The sequence below is a fragment of the Hippoglossus stenolepis genome, chromosome 5 (assembly GCF_022539355.2).
Source record: "Hippoglossus stenolepis isolate QCI-W04-F060 chromosome 5, HSTE1.2, whole genome shotgun sequence".
NCBI lineage: Eukaryota > Metazoa > Chordata > Actinopteri > Pleuronectiformes > Pleuronectidae > Hippoglossus > Hippoglossus stenolepis.
The window spans coordinates 14,536,481-14,554,540 of NC_061487.1; the positions used below are offsets into that span (position 1 = coordinate 14,536,481).

Below are 18,060 nucleotides of genomic sequence, written 5' to 3' on the forward strand. Positions count from 1 at the left end.
TTTGAGTTTAAGACTATGGTTATCTCCTTAATCAAGTCTATGATTGGACGATATGTTCAACTTTCCTGAACTCATCTATCCTGGATGCTTCCTTCCAGATGATAGAGATGGTAAGAAGATGTATAAAGGATATTGGAGCCTTTAGGCCCAAAGGGGAATTGTAATGGCAGATTTGCATTTGTGTAATACTTTAATAGAAGAACAGATATGTATTTAAAGAAGTAGATAACAAATGTGTTTCTGTGACTACAAAAAGTTGCAGAGGGACTAAGGTGTTTGCGTCCCCACATGTGTGTCTTAGCAAATGCTTCACTGCAGGGGTGTTACTTAGTGTGTCTGATAGATGGGTGAGGGGAACCTTGCATTAGGGACAGGACTGGGGTCTTTTGATGTTGGTAAATCTAGATAAGGGATCTCGAGACAGATTGTCCTCACACCAGGGCCTGGGACGGAGATCTGAGACAGGAACTCTGCCCAACCTGGTCAGACATCGAGACTGAAGAATACCTTTTGGCTCCCTCTGAGGAGGGGCTTCTGATTGTAAGCAAGGAAGTGATTCTCCTGTGCTCTGGGGTCATTCTATACACGCCACACTAGGTGGCTGTGTGGGGTGAGCCCACCTGCAGGTGTTTTTATTGAACTTTCCGAGAGACAATGTTACGTGGGTGTATTATTATACAATAGAGTATCATTGATAAACAGAAACTGCCACCACAATTTTGGCATTGTCGCAGGATCAACCAGGTACAACAGTGATGTGGTTGAAGGGGATTTTTAAGATTCATTTTTGTTGTTACCACACTGCCTGATAAATTTTATGGGCAAAGATTTGATGTGTTCATTGGGTGGTATGTTAAATTTTAAACACCGCAGGGCATTAGAGGTAACTGAGTCGAATAACATCTGCATTTGTTAGATAGAGAAAGGGGGATTTGACACTAGCATATCAATGGGAGGTCTAGACCTTTCTACTCTCTGAAGTAACACCTCCTTTGCGAAAGGCAGAGGCAGAGAGACTTCAGACAAATGTGAACATAGATGTTATTTACTCAGAGAAGCGAACTGTTAAGTAAGAGCAAACTAGTTTAACAAGTTTAAGTACTATAGGAGGATGTTAAGTAAAGAAAGGATAAAGTGTTGCTGTATTGAGATAGTAAACACTGTGTTGTCTTAGTAGTTTTGATAGACCATTAAGCAAAGATTTGTTAAAATATCAATCTTTGATTAAAATACTACTGAGGGAAAAGCATATTTAATACCAATAAAAATATTTTAAAAGAGGGTTAAAGGTTAACGTAAAACTATTTTCCATAGTGATTAATGAAATTAGAGTGTTGAACTCATTCCTGAATGTGGTAAATCTTTTGATAAAATGTATTGGCAAGATTTTTAGTTTTGGTGTGAACATTAATGATATTCCTGAGTTGAAACAGGTAACGTCATGTTTGTGGACTGGCACAACATGTTTTGGGTCTGATCAAGGGATAAGACCCAAATAGAAAAGTGAATATCTGAATCCTCATGGAATATGTAAAGATCGCTCTGTTAACACACTACATTTTTTTTTCCTGTAAGGAAAAACAAAGGAAGCAGAGCTTCAAACAATGTTTTAGGAGTTTCACAACTGTTGAGAGAGCTGTGATATTTGATGTGTGATATGACGCTGTGATATATGACTTTACTGGTACCAATATGCTGATACGATGATTTTGCTTGCGTTAGAAATACCTCCCACCTTTAACAACCAGGTGGCCTCAGATATGGGACAGTATTGCCTTAGATGATAGACATCACTATTTAGAGATGCAATGTTTTTAACTATATGACTCTCTCCCTACATCAGGATAGCCACATGATTGCGTAGCAGTTTTCTAACTAAAGAAAAAAGTTTTTTTCTCCTAGTTTAGATTAGATTTAAAAGATAAACAGCTGATTATGCAGAAGTGATAGTTGTTTGGTGATAAGTTCAGCATCAAAGGATGCAGCAACTGAGATAACCAAGTGGGTTTACGACTGTGTGATACAATAGAGGCTAAACCACTCCCATCACACTATTGTGCATTGACTGAAGAATGGAGCGACGCCGGCGAGCCAGTTCTGCAGGCAACTCGAGCTGCGCTGTTTCAATCTGGGTGACACTCATCATGTGACACACTTCATGTGACATACATCATGTGACATACATCATGTGACATACTCTCCACTCGCCACTGTCATCTACAGTACCATCCACCTCATTAGGCGGTCTATTTAAGCAGAGGGAATTCCCCATCCCGCTCTGCTTCCTAACTACTACGCAGTATCACAGACAATTGTCTCAGCGTTCCAGCATACTTACTTATGAGATTGTTATCCTACCTCCCATTCTGTTTCGATCGCCATGTCCTGCCATCTCTGATTCTGAGTTTGAGGCTCAGTCCTCAGAGGAAGACGCCGACTCAATCCCGAAACCCAGGTTCCCTCCGTCGAGGTTCAATCCGAGAACGACATTCTGGACACCCAACGCCAGCGCCGAAGCTCCCGCGGTCACCGCAAACGCCTCGCCGGTGGCCCATTCACCGCATTTTGGAAGAATTGTATGTTCGTAAGATTTCAGTTCCAGCTGGCCTCAACTATCGGTGAACTCTTCGATTACCTTTGACTCCAGGATAATCCGACCGATGACGCACACCGCAGCTCAAACGCCGAGAATCCAGTCAGCGCTCCAAAAGGTAAAGGCAAAGCTCCAGCAAAGAAGCGCGGTGCTCCACCATCCTCTCTTAAACCGCAGACAATATACCATCAAAAAAGCAGAAGACACCAGAACACGGTCCATCCGGGCCAAGCATCCATCCTGTCCACTCTACGAAATGAAATCGTCTCTAAACGTTATAAATACAAGAATTCAAACTTTGAAGTAAACGCGCCTTCCCATGGGCAATGCAAATAATCCTCGACCATCCGGTTACTTCTGGCAAGTAAGCGTTAAGTGCATTCGACTGACGCCACACCTCAAAGGACATTGGGAACTGCAGTTCCAGCCCCGAACCGCGGGCACCAGGTTCTTCTCCAGCAGCAGCAACTTACCCTCAGGAAACTACATTCTAACAGGTAATCTGTCACATCATTCTGCATACACTTATAAACAGGGAGGAGAGAATGAATTAAATAAACAAATAAATAAAAGGGGTACACTCAGTGAGTAAATGATGCCACTCCCATTTTGCTGTTTGTTTTGGCAGGCCATGATGTTAATCTTGTGAAGATAATATTATCTAGGTTCGAAACTGCTGATAAGAGATACGTGATTTGGTGGGAGTTTTCCGTTGTTTTAAAAGACAGCGACCAGACTGTCAAAACACTTAACCTTGGCTGAATTCAACGTTGTTCTTCGTGTCTTCAGAGACACTATAGTGTGAGGTTTATCCACTACGCAGAGAGGAACTTGATACCTATTTAGCCATTATTTCAGAAAAACGCCCTCACTTCATCGACCTCTCAGCTCCTCACACCTACAATTCCCAGTATAAACAGCCTAATTCCCAAAGAACCCTTTCTTTATTCTACGTCTCCATCAACAACGAATACAGATGATTGCTAGCAGGAAATGGGTGCATGGCTAGGAAAGGCCGACATTACTCGATGCCTTCAAAGTCCTTCCACTTCACCCCTCTCTAATGGCACCTTTTTTGTATTAAATGGAATTCAAAGTTTTATTATTCACAAATGGATATCTGCCGCCGCAGTAGCCCCTCCATTTTTAACACCTCTCTCAGAAGCACTATGCTGGATTCTTTACAACTCGTACAAACTCCTGTTCGTCCTACATCTTTCGACAATTTCCTAGTCATAGACTTTCTCCCTCATCACCACCAGCTCGCAATATCTCTGCAATTAGGAACCTTTTCAGCGAAGTTAGGTGTCTTCTCTCTCAGAAGAGAAAACAATAGGTCCGGCCCACCCACCTGGATTTTCTCGTATAACCCTTGACAGCTTACTTCTCATGCAGGCATCTCTGCCACAAGAAAAATTACCTCGCATCAGAGCAGCTATTAAATCTGCCGACTAATGCCACACTAAAAGAGATCTTTATCTCTGTTAGGCCACCCGACCTCCGCTGGCGCATACTCCACATGGTCGCCGTTCATATCCCGCCAATAGAATTGGCTTATTCCTTGGCCCAAAATCTAAATATCTGGTGGTTCTAGATGAAGGTTGTCACAGATCTGGCGTTTCTGGTCCTTGTTATGCGAAGAATGGAATGTATTTCATTCTTTTTATAATGACTCTTGTGGAATCTTCAGATTCCATCCAGTTCTTTGACGATGCCATTCTGTTGGTTTTGGGGGATTTTATAATAACGCAATGGTTCGCAGAGATGTCTGGCCAACTGAAATCCATTGCTCCCACGACTTAATCCAAACTACAGCCCTTTATGAGCTCTACCTACTGCCGTGGCTTGCACTTCATGGGGAAAAAAAGTTGGGCTAGGAAACAAATTACCGTATTCTGTGACAATGCAGCAACGAAATCATCAATAAGGGCCATTTCAAAAACACTCAAACGGATAGATTTAGTCAAGGCACTCTAATTACATTGCAAAAATAATACTTCTTTCTGCTCCCTTTCTCTTCCATGACAAAATTTCTGCATCACCGCCTAAACCCATCGATTGGCACCTCTTCACCATCGATGGCCGCAAACCCATGACGAGAACTCTGGTTTCTACTATGCTTCATGATCTGGTCCGGAGTTGTGGCTCACCACCCGAACATTACTCTCTCACTCATTAAGAATTGGTGCAGCGACTTCCATCAGCAGCCTACATCTGCCTGCCGCCACTCTTAAATCCCTGGGCCGCTGGTCATCCTCTGCATACCAACGCTACGTCAGGTTCTATATGAGGACATTCTGCATGCCTGCAAAGATCATGAGTTCCTGCCCTTGAGCCTGAATGAAGTGTATATTTGTTCCCGATGTAAAATTCTATTCATTGCAAATCTGGTGGTTGCGGGTTTAGAGCATCTGCCGATCCGCTGGTTATTCACTGTTACATGCTTCCGAGGATCCACATTCACATGGTAGTACATTCCCCCAACTCCATGCAGTGTCACTAAGTAGTATATCTCCCGCAGGCCAATGCGCCAGGAGAATGGGCATGCCGCGCGCGAATGGCACACATATCAGTCTCACTTCAGGTAGTATATTCTCCTGCCGGCCAATGTGCTCTACGAGAATGGCTACACTGCTGCGGTGAATGGCGCACATAACAGTTTTCACTAGGCAGTATATTCTCCTGCCGGGCAATGCGCCTACGGAGAATAGCCACACCAAGGTGGTGAATGGCGCATTACATTGCCTCACTAGGTAGAATATTCTCCCGCAGGGCAATGCGCTAACGGAGAATGCAAAGGCCACGCTGCGCCATGCGGCGCGAATGGCGCACATATCAGTCTCACTAGGTAGAATATTCTCCCACAGGACAATGCGCTAACGAGAATGGCCAACACCACGGCGGTGAATGGCGCACATAACAGTTTTCACTAGGTAGTATATTCTCCCAGCAGGCCAATGCGTCAACGGAGAATGGCCACACCGCTGCCGGTGAATGGCGCACATAACAGTTTCACTAGGCAGTAAGTATTCCTCCTGCTGGGCAATGCGCCACGGAGAATAGCCACACCGCGGTGGTGAATGGCGCACATATCAGTCTCACTAGGTAGAATATTCTCCCGCAGGGCAATGCGCCAACGGAGAATGGCCACGCCAAGAAGTGGGGCGAATGGCGACATATCAGTCTCACTAGGTAGAATATTCTCCTACAGGACAATGCGCCAACTGAGACGGAAGGCTACACCGCGGCGGTGAATGGCGCACATAACAGTTTTCACTAGGTAGTATATTCTCCCGCAGGCCACTGCGCAACGGGAGAATGGCCATACCGCGGCGGTGAATGGCGCACATAACAGTTTCACTAGGTAGTATATTCTCCCCGCAGGCCAATGCGCCACGGAGAATGGCCACACGGCGGCGGTAAATGGCACATAACAGTTTCTACTAGGTAGGCATATTCTCCCGCAGGTCAATGCGCCACGGAGAATGGCCACACCGCGGCGGTGAATGGCGCACATAACAGTTTTCACTTGTGTATATTCTCCGCAGGCCAATGCGCCACGGAGAATGGCTACACCGCTGGGCGGTGAATGGCGCACATAACAGTTGTCACTAGGTATATTCTCCCGCAGGCCAATGCGCCAACGGTGAGAATGGCTACACCGCGGCGGTGAATGACATAACAGTTTTCACTAGGTAGTATATTCTCCCGCAGGCCAATGCGCCACGAGAATACACCGCGCGGTGAATGGCGCACATAACAGTTGTCAGGTAGCATTCTCCCGCAGGCCAATGCGCCTACGGAGAATGGCTACACTGCGGCGGTGAATGGCACATAACAGTTTTCATTTGTGTAGTATATTCTCCTGCAGGCCAATGCGCTAACGGAGAATGGGGCTGCGCCAAGGCGGCGAATGTACACACATAGCAGATACCGATCCAACCGGCTGGTAGGCTCCGACTCTATGTGAAGTTTTGGGGGTTATAGTATTAGCTCATCACTCCCATCATTCCTGTGTATCATATGGGGGAGTGATTAAGTCGGAGCCTAGGACGCCAAACACTAAACCTGTTCTACTGTTGAATAAACATTCAAACGTGAGTTGTCTGACTGAATGGATGACGCCGGCGAGCTAGTTCTGGCAGGTAACCTGAAAGGCAGCTGTTTCACCGTGTGACACTCTCATCATGTGACACACTTCATGTGGACATACATCATGTGACACACTTCATGTGACATACATCATGTGACATACATCATGTGACATACTTCACTCGCCACTACCATCTACAGTACTCATCCACCTCATTAGGCGGTTCATTTGGCTAAGAGGGAATTCCCATCCTCGCTCTGCTCTCAACTACTACGCAGCATCACAGACAATTGTCTCAGCCCCCACCACCCCAGCATCCACCTGTAGGCTCCGACAGGTTACAGTATTAGCTCATCACCCCATCATTCCTGTGTATCATATGGGGAGTGATTAAGTCGGAGCCTAGACGCCAAACACTAAACCTGTTCTACTGTTGAATAAACATTCAAACGGAGTTGTCTGACTGGAAATGCAAATACGCTAGTAACAAGAGTGTCAAGATCAACACTAATAGCAGGTTTGCATGGGGTATATGTGATTTTGGCCGAGTTGACTGAATAGGGAGATTCATGAACCTATTTCACTTCATACTTTATCTGTGTGCTGATAGATGCTGTGTTATCATGCAAACTGTATGCAGTCTGCAAATGAGGAGAGCATATTAAAGATTAATGATTAACTTAATGTAGGTTATAGGAGCTATAAACCAGGGTCAATCGCAATTAAATAATTTTTTAAAGAATACAGATTTAATTTACTAAGTTTAAGAGCAACTGTTTGGTGGATAAATAAATTTGTTTGGGTGGCTGACAGACTTTGATGTGGGTCACATGGATGATATTGTTTAACCTATGTATGTTTCTTCATTAGTTTGAATTGGACACATGACTGTAGTCAGTGTGTTGCAAGGGAGGAATATAGATATAGATGTATTGGGTGTACAAAAACAACACTCTAAATACTCAATAAAACTTTTTTTTATCTGAGTCGTGTAATTGAATTACAAATAAAATAGGCAAAGAAATCCTGATTCCACAAAGTGAACAATCCACCACCAAACAAACAGTTTGATCATTTGAGGGATTTGATAAAGACTAAATTGAATTGAGTAAGTTAGATAAATAAATAAATACTGTCTTGTTCTTGTTGACATGTATGCTATGCAAGTAGAAGCTTTCCTAATAATCGAAACAGGATTCTTCAGCAGGCGCAGACACTGCTCGGAGAACTCATTCCACATTGGGAAATTCCAAAAGATGTCCACTGATAATGGTACCCCATTTGTAAGCACAGCTTTAAGGATGCTGGTGAGTATGGGTATCGACACGAGGCAAACATCGCATTTATCATCTCGGGCCTAGTGGCGGCAAAAGAGTGGAAAGAAACAAACAGTGGAAGGAAACAACAGCACAGTGAAAACGAACTGTGATATTGTGTAAACCTGTCCCCTGTACTTAAAATCCACAGGCAGGTGAAGGACTCTACCTAAATCCATAGACAGGGAAACTGCATGATCTGAGACCAGGAGACTGGATTGTGGTGAAGGACGGAGAAGGAAACTAGAGAGCACGCCGATGGAACGAGTGCAACCAAGCGCTTCACCACACAGACGGAAGTGAAGGTCAACCTGGAGACATGCAAGCTGGCTGGAAGGAGGATTTCGGAGCCACGAGTGATTCTACAGGACGGATGCTGTGTCAGTGCGAGCCTTCAGCCTTCAATTGTTTCGTGTTTGCAAGCAAGGAGAGGCGTGAAACATTAGGGCCACACGTCTCAATCTCAAGAAGAGGCAACACTTTGAAGAGGGGGTTAAGAGGGGCATCAAGATAATAGCGCCAAGGGGGAAAACAACGACACCTGTTGGGACGACTGGGATGTGTCTGAGAAAAGATGGTTTCCTGTTCATGAACACCACATCGTCGCCCTGCCACCAATAATATGGCATGAAACCTTGGCAGGAAGAAAAAACACCAAATATAACCTGAGCATCAAAGTCAGAACAAAAGGAGAACTCATGTTCGGCCTGATGAACTGACAGCCTGGAGAATGCATGGTTTGAGACCATGAAAACATCAGAGACCTAAAGTCACTACAGATTCAACTCCATTGTGTGCACTGTTTAGACAGAGTCTCACAGTGTGGAGTGGTTCCCAGATGAAAGGATTTGAGGACTTGCCTCAGGGGAGCATCAGAAGAACACACACAAACAGATGAGTTTGTTTCTGGAGATGGAAGATTAACATCTTTAGAGGGGGCTTGGGTTTCAACCTCTTTCTCCCACCACTCAGAGTCAGGAATGACTCTGCATCACAGAATGGCTTTGAGAAAAGATGCTAGCCAAGAAGGTGTTTTGTCACATAATCAGGACTTAAATTGTGGCACACAGTGAACATTTTTGACAATATGATGCATATCGCTTCAAATTTTAAACACCTATTGTCCAGAGAAAGAACAAGGACACTCAGATCTCGAAGGGGCGCTGAATCTGATGGTCACGCCTACTTTTGAATGATTGCAAATATGTTATTGAAGAAACCTATTTGGATTTTCAGTGTGTGTATTTAGTGTTGTTGAACTGTTTGTATTGTTCTTTGAGTTTAAGACTATGGTTATTTTAATCAAGTCTATGATTGGACGATATGTTCAACTTCCTGAACTCATCTATCCTGGATGCCTCCTTCCAGGATGATGAGATGCAGATAAAGATGTATAGTTGACATTGAGCCTTTGAACAAGGAATTAGAATGGCAGATTTTGTATTTGTGTAATGTTTACTAGGAAGAACAGATATGTATTTAGAAGAAGTAGATAACAAATGTGTTTCTGTGACTTACAAAAGTTGCAGAGGGACTATAAGTGTTTATGCCCCCACATGTGTGTCTTAGCAAATGCTTCACTGCAGGGGTGTTACTTTTAGTGTGTCTGATAGAGATGGGTGAGGGGAACTCTACATTGTATACAGGACTGGGGTCTTTGATGTTGTAACGAGATAAGGGATCTCGGAGACAGATTGTCTCACACCAGGCCTGGGACGGGAGATCTGAGACAGAACTCGCTCAACCTGGTCAGACACCATGAGACTGAAGAATACCTTGGCTCCTCGGGGCAGGGAGGACTTCTGATTGTAGTGGGCGAAGTGATTCTCCTGTGCTCTGTGCTCATTCTATACACGTCACACTAGGTGGCTGTGTGGGGTGAGCCCACCTGCAGGTGTTTTAGTTGAACTTTCCGAGAGACAATGTTATGTGTGTATTATTATACAATAGAGTATCATTATTAAACAGAAACTGCCACCACAGTAGTCTTTGAGATTCAGTACAATGTACTGACATGCACCTTTATTTCATGTGTAAATGCCCAAAAAATTCGCAAATGAATAAAAGAGTTCATAAACCGTATTTATTATAAATATTATTTATTGTTAATTTGATTATTATTTCAATTTCTTAACCCATTCCTTCATCCTATATTTCATTTACTGGTCATTTTTCAGGTTCCCGTGTGCTTTGCTGATGTAAGAATCTGATACAGTCATCTGTAAGCAGTAGCAAACAGTGGGGGAAATAATTCCACGTTAAATACCTTTTAAAATTCAGCACAATGCGTAAAACTCAACTGACTGAAGACGCATCATGAAGGATTTTGGTGGATGATGTTCCGATGAAGCCATGCCTGTGCTCATTTAGTTTAGTCAACATTTCCTGTTTCTGTTTCCCCCACACTTTAGAGTTCTCCTCCAGCTGTGACAGAGGCAAACAAAAGGTGAAACACGCAATAAACCATGAATGAAAAGGTGATTATTGATTAACTAATAATTTAGTTTGACAGTTTCTCGCTTTTTACCTGAGCCTCCAGTGTTTGGACTCTTGCATCGGCCATCTCCAGTTTATTTATTAAACTCAGTCTCTCCTTGAGTGATAGAACCTCTTTTGTCTGAGGGATACATGATGTACATATATATAAGATATAAGACAAAATTAAGATATTGTCATATATTCTAGAGGACATGGAGTCTTGATGCTGGGCTGAAGTCAGGCCTGTATTTGAACTCTGACTCCGTGGTTGTACCTGTGCTGTAATGACGGGGAAGGGCTGCTTGCGAATCCTGTCCAGCTCTTCATGTAGACGAGAGTTTTCAGCTGCCAGGGCTGACTGCACCTCTTCTGTTCTGCAGTCAGTCGAACCTACAGCACAGAGAGATGTGACAAGTGTGAATATACACCAACTGTACACCTGCTTCATCATTGAATTATCCACTTCAGCCAATCACAAGCTTTCTCTGAATGGTGCAAAAAACAAAAAACATTGAAACAGTCATTCAGTAAAGTGCATAGCTCCACCAAGGCCCAACAGTCCCCCAATGAAACAAAATTTAAATTCACTAGATCCAGATTTTCATTTGGATCTGCACCAAATTGCACACACTCATAAATATCAGTCCCCTAAACATGACTGGTTATTTTTTCAGCGTGATCCATGAAATATTCTCAGAACTGGGAGGAAGAAACGCAATGTTGAAGAAAATTATTTTAAAAAGATTCCTGGCTCTGATCCGTTGTCCAGATCTGTGAAAGGTTAATGGGTTCTTCCTTGGCCCAAACCTCAACCTTTAGGTTTTTAATAAAATCTAATTAGTTTTTGCATAATCCTGCTGAAAGACAGACAAAAAACAATGGTTGGAGCTGGCAGAACAACTGTAGTAGCTCAGATTACCATTCTTTACAGCAGTATTGAAAAGAAAAGTATCACAGAATATAAACGTATCCACCTTGAGGCGAATGGTCTAAATCAACAGAAGATCACGACTAAAGACTAGAGAAGCCTGGTCTAATGAATCTGAATCTCTGCTGAGGCACACAGGTTGAAACGGCAGAGATAAACACCAGCCCGCCTTGTGTCCAAAGTGGTTGTAATGGAGTAATGGTATGTCTGATGGCATCCTGTATACCGATGAATCCACGTTTGTATGCCACAGCCTACTTGAATATTGCTGCTGACCATATGCACCCTTTACGGCCACAGTATGATATTGTTCCACGTCACAAAGTAGAAGAAGCATGAGCATGACAATGTGTTTGGTGAACTTCAGTCATCAGACCTGAGTCCAACAGAACACCTTCGTGATGACGTAGAACGAGAGACTCACAACCTTTATGTGCAGCGGAAAAATCATTGAGTCAGTCCTGATGACATGGAGCAGATTCCAGGAACCAAGACAAACTCTTTTGTTTGCAAGGGGAGGCACTACCCAGTATTTGTGTGGTGTTTCTACTGAGCTGCTCTGTGAGTGTATATTTTCACCTTTACACTCACCTCTGTGCTTTTCAATCACCGGCCCCTTGTCAATACTTGGTCTGTTCTTCTCTCTGAGTTTACTCTCTAATGCTTTCTCCATCTTCTCAATGACCTGGAAAATTGGGATAGCACAAATAAAACATGTATCCAGACAGAAGTGTTCCCCATTGAAAAATACTGTATAAGTATTAATCAGTGCAGAAGAGACAGTGTTGCTCACTATTCACCTTTTCCTGTTTTTTCACTGTTGTCTCCAATGTGGCCATCTTTGCTGCGTAACTCTGATGCTGCAGATCCTCCTGCTGCTGGTGCTGGTGCTGGTGCTGGTGCTGCTGCTGGTGCTGGTGCTGGTGCTGCTGCTGGTGAGTTTAATCAGCTCCTTCTCTCTGTCGTTCTTCTGCACAACACATATGGAAAAAAGGGAAAGTAGGAAACTTCATAAACAGTACAAATGCATCAACACAAACTGTTTTAATTGAATTTGTATTATGAGTGTTTGTTGTATCTTCTAACCTTGATCAGCTCATCCTGTAGCTGTTGGATTCTGTCTCTCTGCGTCGCCCCTTTACTGGTCTCACTGGCCAGCTTGAATTTGAGAGAAGCTTCAAAAAGAATAGCAGGACAAATCGTACTCTGAAGCATGAATCTGTGTGAAGATACACTTACGTCTGATTTGTGCCGATTCAATGAACTGGTTTTCGGAATTGTGTTAACTTGAGAAAAGTACGTTGACAATGAATCAAATCTAAGATGAGAGTTAACGTTAGATGTATAAAGAGTGGAACTATTTCATATTTTTGAATGATGAACATGTTAAGTTTGAGGCTTGGACATTTGAACGATAAATAATCAAAACACAGATTGATAAGTCCTTTGAAATCTAAAGGATTTCGCTTCTGGAATGGACTTAAATGTTGTCCCTTTGCTCGGATGCCAGCAGAGAAACCTTCAGGAGCGTCGTTTTCACTGAGGGTCACAAAATGTCCTTCAGGAGATAAGGGATGTATACCCGCGGAGCTTATCAGGGTCTGTGGCCTAAATGAGCTGCCTTATCACAAAATGGCACATTCTGCATGGGCAGAGACACTCACAAGGATTAGCAAACACAAAGTGGGCCAGCCTCCACACCATTACTTCATCTGCCAATGAAATGCCTTTAAAACCATAACAACACAGAGGGACGCTTTAGCATCCGCTGGCTGGGAAGAAAACTGTATAACTTTTTTGCGGGTATTTTTGAATCTGAGCATTTTTATAAATTAGATCTCAACTATTGAAGAGCAGAAACAGAATCATTTATTTTGCATGGAATGGTAATGGATGGAAAACAAAATGGTTGAGTAATTACCTACATGTTCTGTTGTGCCTCACCTATACGGTCAGCAATCTCAGCTTTGGTCATGACGGCGATGTCTGCGTCATCCAGCAGATCTCGGCCAAGGTCCAGGTGCAGAGACAGATCAGTGCGGAGCCGACTGTTTTCTGTCTCCAACGTCACCACCTGTGTCCTCAGTGCTATGATGTCTTCTGCCATCCGACTCACGGCCGAGCGATAGTTCTCCAACTCCTGATGGAGAAGTGTTGCCGGTCAGTCTCACACTAAGAGCTCAAAGGGGGATACTTCTTACATTGTAAATTGGTAATTTCATGCCTTGTTTTGAATTCCCATTTCAGGCAAATCCCCTTCAGCTTCCCTCCAAGGTCATTTGTAATCAAACCTTGTCTATTTAGTTTCTACAAATTTCAAGAATCCAAAAGGGCCAATGCCTTACAACTGTAAACACAGTTTGGTTTCGTTGTTCTACAAGATCTCCACCTCTAGATGTCTCTTCAGCTCCATCTTTAAATCGAGGAGGATGTAGTCGACATGTCTGTGCACTGAGAGGATTTAAAAACAGCTCAGAGACATACACATATCATATGTACAGTTCATCATGGTCTCAATAAAGAATTGTTCTGGTTTCGGATAAGCACATGACATGAGAATTTACAAATGGGACGTATCTGAGCCAAAAAAAAAAGATAATTAATCCACGAAGTGTTAATCAATTGTCTGAGGGTGAGTTACAATGTGTTCAGACAGCAGCTCCTCAAATCCAGAGGGACAATAACACCCTCTCCTGTGAAGGAGTTTGGTCACAGGAGCTTTAAATAAGGATTTTGCATAAATTGGGCCGTTGCATTCACAGAGCTTCCTGTTGTGAAAGCCCATTTGCTGAACTGTGGCAGGAAATGTCAAAGTCCTGCGAGAATTTCAGGGGGCAAGACAGAAGAAAAAAATTCAAAAAACATTCTTGGTGCCCTTATTTGAAATGAAAGTATTTGATTTGATTCAGTCATCATCACACATTGTACAATATGTGTAAACAATTTAGACAGTCTAAAGAAAGTGTAAACAGTCTTCCTATAGGGTTGGAGGGGATGTATCTGCACAAAGTGAGATTCTTTTACTGTACTATGTTGCAAAACCTAATGAAGAGAATTATAAAAAATAACTAAAGCTTTACATAATACATATATTGTAATGACTGAAAAGGCTCAGGGAGAAATGCTTATATATATATATAAATGTCAAATGAAGCTACCCTCCAGTAGTAAACAAAGAAAAATATTCAATTGAATCTACACGCTTTAATAATAATAATAATAATAATGATAATAATAATAATAATAATAATAATGATGATGATGATGATAATAATAATAATAAATAAATAAGCTTTATTTATACAGCACTTTTCAAAAAAAAGTTACAAAGTGCTTTACAAAGTTAAAACAATATAAAATATGACAGGACAGACCATGTTTTCACCATTTCCCCTTTGAATATCTCTTTTTAATCCCTTTTTGGGCTTTTTGTACCATAAACGTATGAGTACCTCTCGGATCCTATTTGTTCTGTTGTATTGAAAGAAACTTTTGTACACAGTCTGGGAGTGGCTTCGATTTTGCTCTGAACATTGTTTGCACCATATTATAAATGAAGTAAATCATCAAATTATTACTATTTATCCAGAGCTGTTTTGTTCTTTTAGAAACCACACTGTTGCAGAGCACGGCTATCAAGGCTTCTCTTTAAGGTATGTGCCTGTTGTATATCAGCATTGTTTACATTCTTCTCCATCCAGTTGAATAGACAGAATTGAATTGAGAGCAGGGTCCTGCAGCGGCGTGACGTGGGGTGTGTAGGGGGTGTAGGGGTATATATCAGGGGATTCCAATCTAAGGATGGTGCGGTTGTTACTCCCGTGGGACACAATGGTGAAATCGAGCATCTAATTGAAAGGGCAGGCGGGAGGTGACAATCATGACTGCAGATGAGATGGTGTCTCTGTTAGACGGAGGGGTGTCCCCCACCGGCATGATGGGATAGACGGCTCCCTGTGATGAGTCTGTGTTTCTGCCGGTGAACACTCCCACTGCTCTCCAAGAGCAGTAAACGGAAGCTGCACTGAAGAACGAGGTTTAAATATTGGAATCTGTTATCATTACCATCATGCACGTGCAGTGTTATTATGCACGAATGTATGCAGTTATAACCCAGATCTCATTCAATGCTCACATCTGAACAGTATCGTTTTTCCATCCATCCATCCATCCATCCATCCATCCATCCATCCATCCAGAGGCGTGTCACACACCAGGCACGTCGCCAGCGAATCACAGGGCCTATACTTAAAGAAAAACCACCATTCACACTCACGATCAATTTTAAAGTCTGTAATTAACCTAACTACAATCTGCATGTGTTTGGACTGTGGGAGGAATACGGTGTACGCGATGAAAACCCCAAACAAACACGGGGAGAACATGCAAATACCCTCAAACGGAGATTAGGACCAGGAACCTTCTTGCTGTGAGGCTACAGTGCCGACCACTGCAAGACTGTGTCAATCTAAAGAATTAATTGTGAAGAAAAGCTCACAGCAACAGGAGAAAATGCCAGGATATTCAGTGCAACACTCTCAGACTTCAGCAGACGTTTAAACCACATCAACTTTACCCTCAATCCCTCCATGAAATGTTAATCTGATCCACGAGCTGCCATTTTGTGTCCCAGTATACCGTGGCAGTATAGTGCCTAATCTCAATAGGGTTTCCATGTCCCTGTTCACTAACTAATCCTGACAGTGGGGATTGCCTCACTGATTGATTAAGTTTATGTATTGATTATATTCATTCACCTTAGTTTGGAGGTCGTTGATCTCTGCCATGATGGGATCGCCCTCAAAATCATGCAGTGGAGGTCTGAAGCAGGGACAAATTTAATAAAAGTGACTCACTACGGTAAAATGTGTCCATTTATGCAGAGGCTGTTTCTCACATGGTCTGTCTCACCGTTTATGTGGATGATGCACTTGATATGTTTGGTTTATCTTGGGCTTGTTGGCCTGTGTAGCTTCTCTCCTCTGCTGCTGATGGGTTGCATTTTGGAGCTCAGCCTTCGCTTCGTTGTCGAGGCTCCGGTAACCAGGAAGGATCTGTGCCAGGGCATCATGAGATGGGAGATGATATCCATCCTTCTGAGGCTGCAGAGGAAATAATGTCTTCAGTGTCAAAAGCTGCGAGCAAAAAATTGTCCCAGGAATATTTTAACACTAATGTTCTTCTTGTTTTCTTGCATGGAGAGCCTCTTTATCCACTCAAAACAGACTTTTTCCATGTTGATACTGATATTTAATGAAAATTGCTTGTTAATATGGATTGATACAATAAATGACACATGACCTCTGTTTGAAGTAAACACACATTTTTTGTTAAAAATTGTGCTCTATAAATAAAGTCTATGCACTTTCGTGTTTGCTGCTCTATTCATCCCAGATCCCATATTAGTCTCTCAGGGTTCACGGTTGTGGAGTTTGGGCGTCTAATTGAACCCAGTCAAAAGGTTTCATCTACATGATATCTGTGAGGCCAGTTTGTGACATAGGTAGAGTTTATCATGTTGGTACTTTCCTAAATATTAGGATTTAATAAGGTCAAATGAAAGGAAAATACTAAAAAGAAAAAAACGACATATTATTATTAATAAACAACAGGAAGTAAAGTCAATTTTATGTAAACACAAGGGTTAGATTCACAACAGAAACAACACAGGCAAACAGCAACATGTCCGAGAAGCAAACTGCTCAGCAATCTCCAATAACTGTGTGGGAGGACAAATGTTCTATGGTAACATTAAACACACCAGCCCTGTTTTTACAGAAAATTAAAGCTTTTATCCCAAAAATGTTGCAGCTCTGACCTCACATCACTCACTGTGTTTCTATGTGGCCTGCTCCTCCTCTTCATCTCCGGGATATAAAGGCTGTTACGTTGCTATGCACACAGTACGCACTTTATATCTAGAGAGCTCTTAGTCAATAGTCCTTGAAGTATGAGCCTTGCATATACAATGTACACTGTCAGTGGTCGTGGTTGCCAGGTAGCACAGAGTCAAAGAAACGGCGTGAAACAGAGTCATTATCTATTATCTTCCCACAGGCTCTCGTTCTAACACAAATACCTCCACACAGTCAGAGCCTACCTTCACTGCAGCTGCACGGCCGCTCAGAGATTTCGTCTTTTTTGAGGCCTTCATCGAACAGAAAATGTCAGAGTCCTCGTTAGGAGAAATAAACACCCCACTGATGTGTGGGTGTGGACGATCCACCTGTAACCACAACAAAAACCATAGCAACATGTTCAGACCCATGAGGAAAAGATTTGTGTTGTGTATCAAACGCAGTATCGGGTTTCATATTCAAGAGTTGATGTACAGGCTGCAGGGATGGAAAAGAAGTATGTGCTCAAGATCAGTTTTTGAGATACTTGTATAGTACATAGTCAGGTTGTAAACATGTAAAATGTTTAAATTCTATATTTTATTATATAGTATGTGTGTATAGCTGTGTGTAATATGTACAAATTATATTTAAAGGCTCCCACATAGGCTGTAAGCTCCTCTTATAGAATCACTGTATCTTCGGACTTTCCCATGAACTGAAAAACTCAAGATTTGACACCAAATTGCAAAATGTTATCACATTTGCTGCCTAAAGTGGATTTTGATGCTGTCGCTTCCACATTAGACACTTTA

General features: G+C 42.5%; 1 protein-coding gene across 1 annotated transcript; it reads right to left on the minus strand.

The window, feature by feature from the left end:
- Positions 1-10,145: 10,145 nt before the first annotated feature.
- LOC118109744 (coiled-coil domain-containing protein 33-like) lies at positions 10,146-17,626 on the minus strand. Its single transcript, XM_047339985.1, has 11 exons — positions 17,509-17,626; positions 16,320-16,510; positions 16,166-16,229; positions 13,353-13,548; positions 12,495-12,583; positions 12,347-12,378; positions 12,209-12,308; positions 12,000-12,093; positions 10,755-10,870; positions 10,530-10,619; positions 10,146-10,426 (listed from the first exon to the last, which is right to left on the minus strand). The coding sequence occupies exons 1-11, from the start codon at positions 17,560-17,562 to the stop codon at positions 10,298-10,300; spliced, it is 1,155 nt and encodes a 384-aa protein (XP_047195941.1). The 5' UTR covers positions 17,563-17,626; the 3' UTR covers positions 10,146-10,297.
- Between the last annotated feature and the right edge of the window lie 434 nt (positions 17,627-18,060).

Excerpts from the sequence above, each read along its gene's own strand:
- LOC118109744 (XM_047339985.1), bottom strand. The coding sequence starts at position 17,562 with ATGAAGGCCTCAAAAAAGACGAAATCTCTGAGCGGCCGTGCAGCTGCA. Across the intron at positions 12,584-13,352 it reads TGAGATTGCTGACCGTATAG|CTTCTCTCAAATTCAAGCTG; the intron begins GTGAGGCACAAC and ends TTCTTTTTGAAG. Across the intron at positions 10,871-11,999 it reads GGTGATTGAAAAGCACAGAG|GTTCGACTGACTGCAGAACA; the intron begins GTGAGTGTAAAG and ends TCTGTGCTGTAG.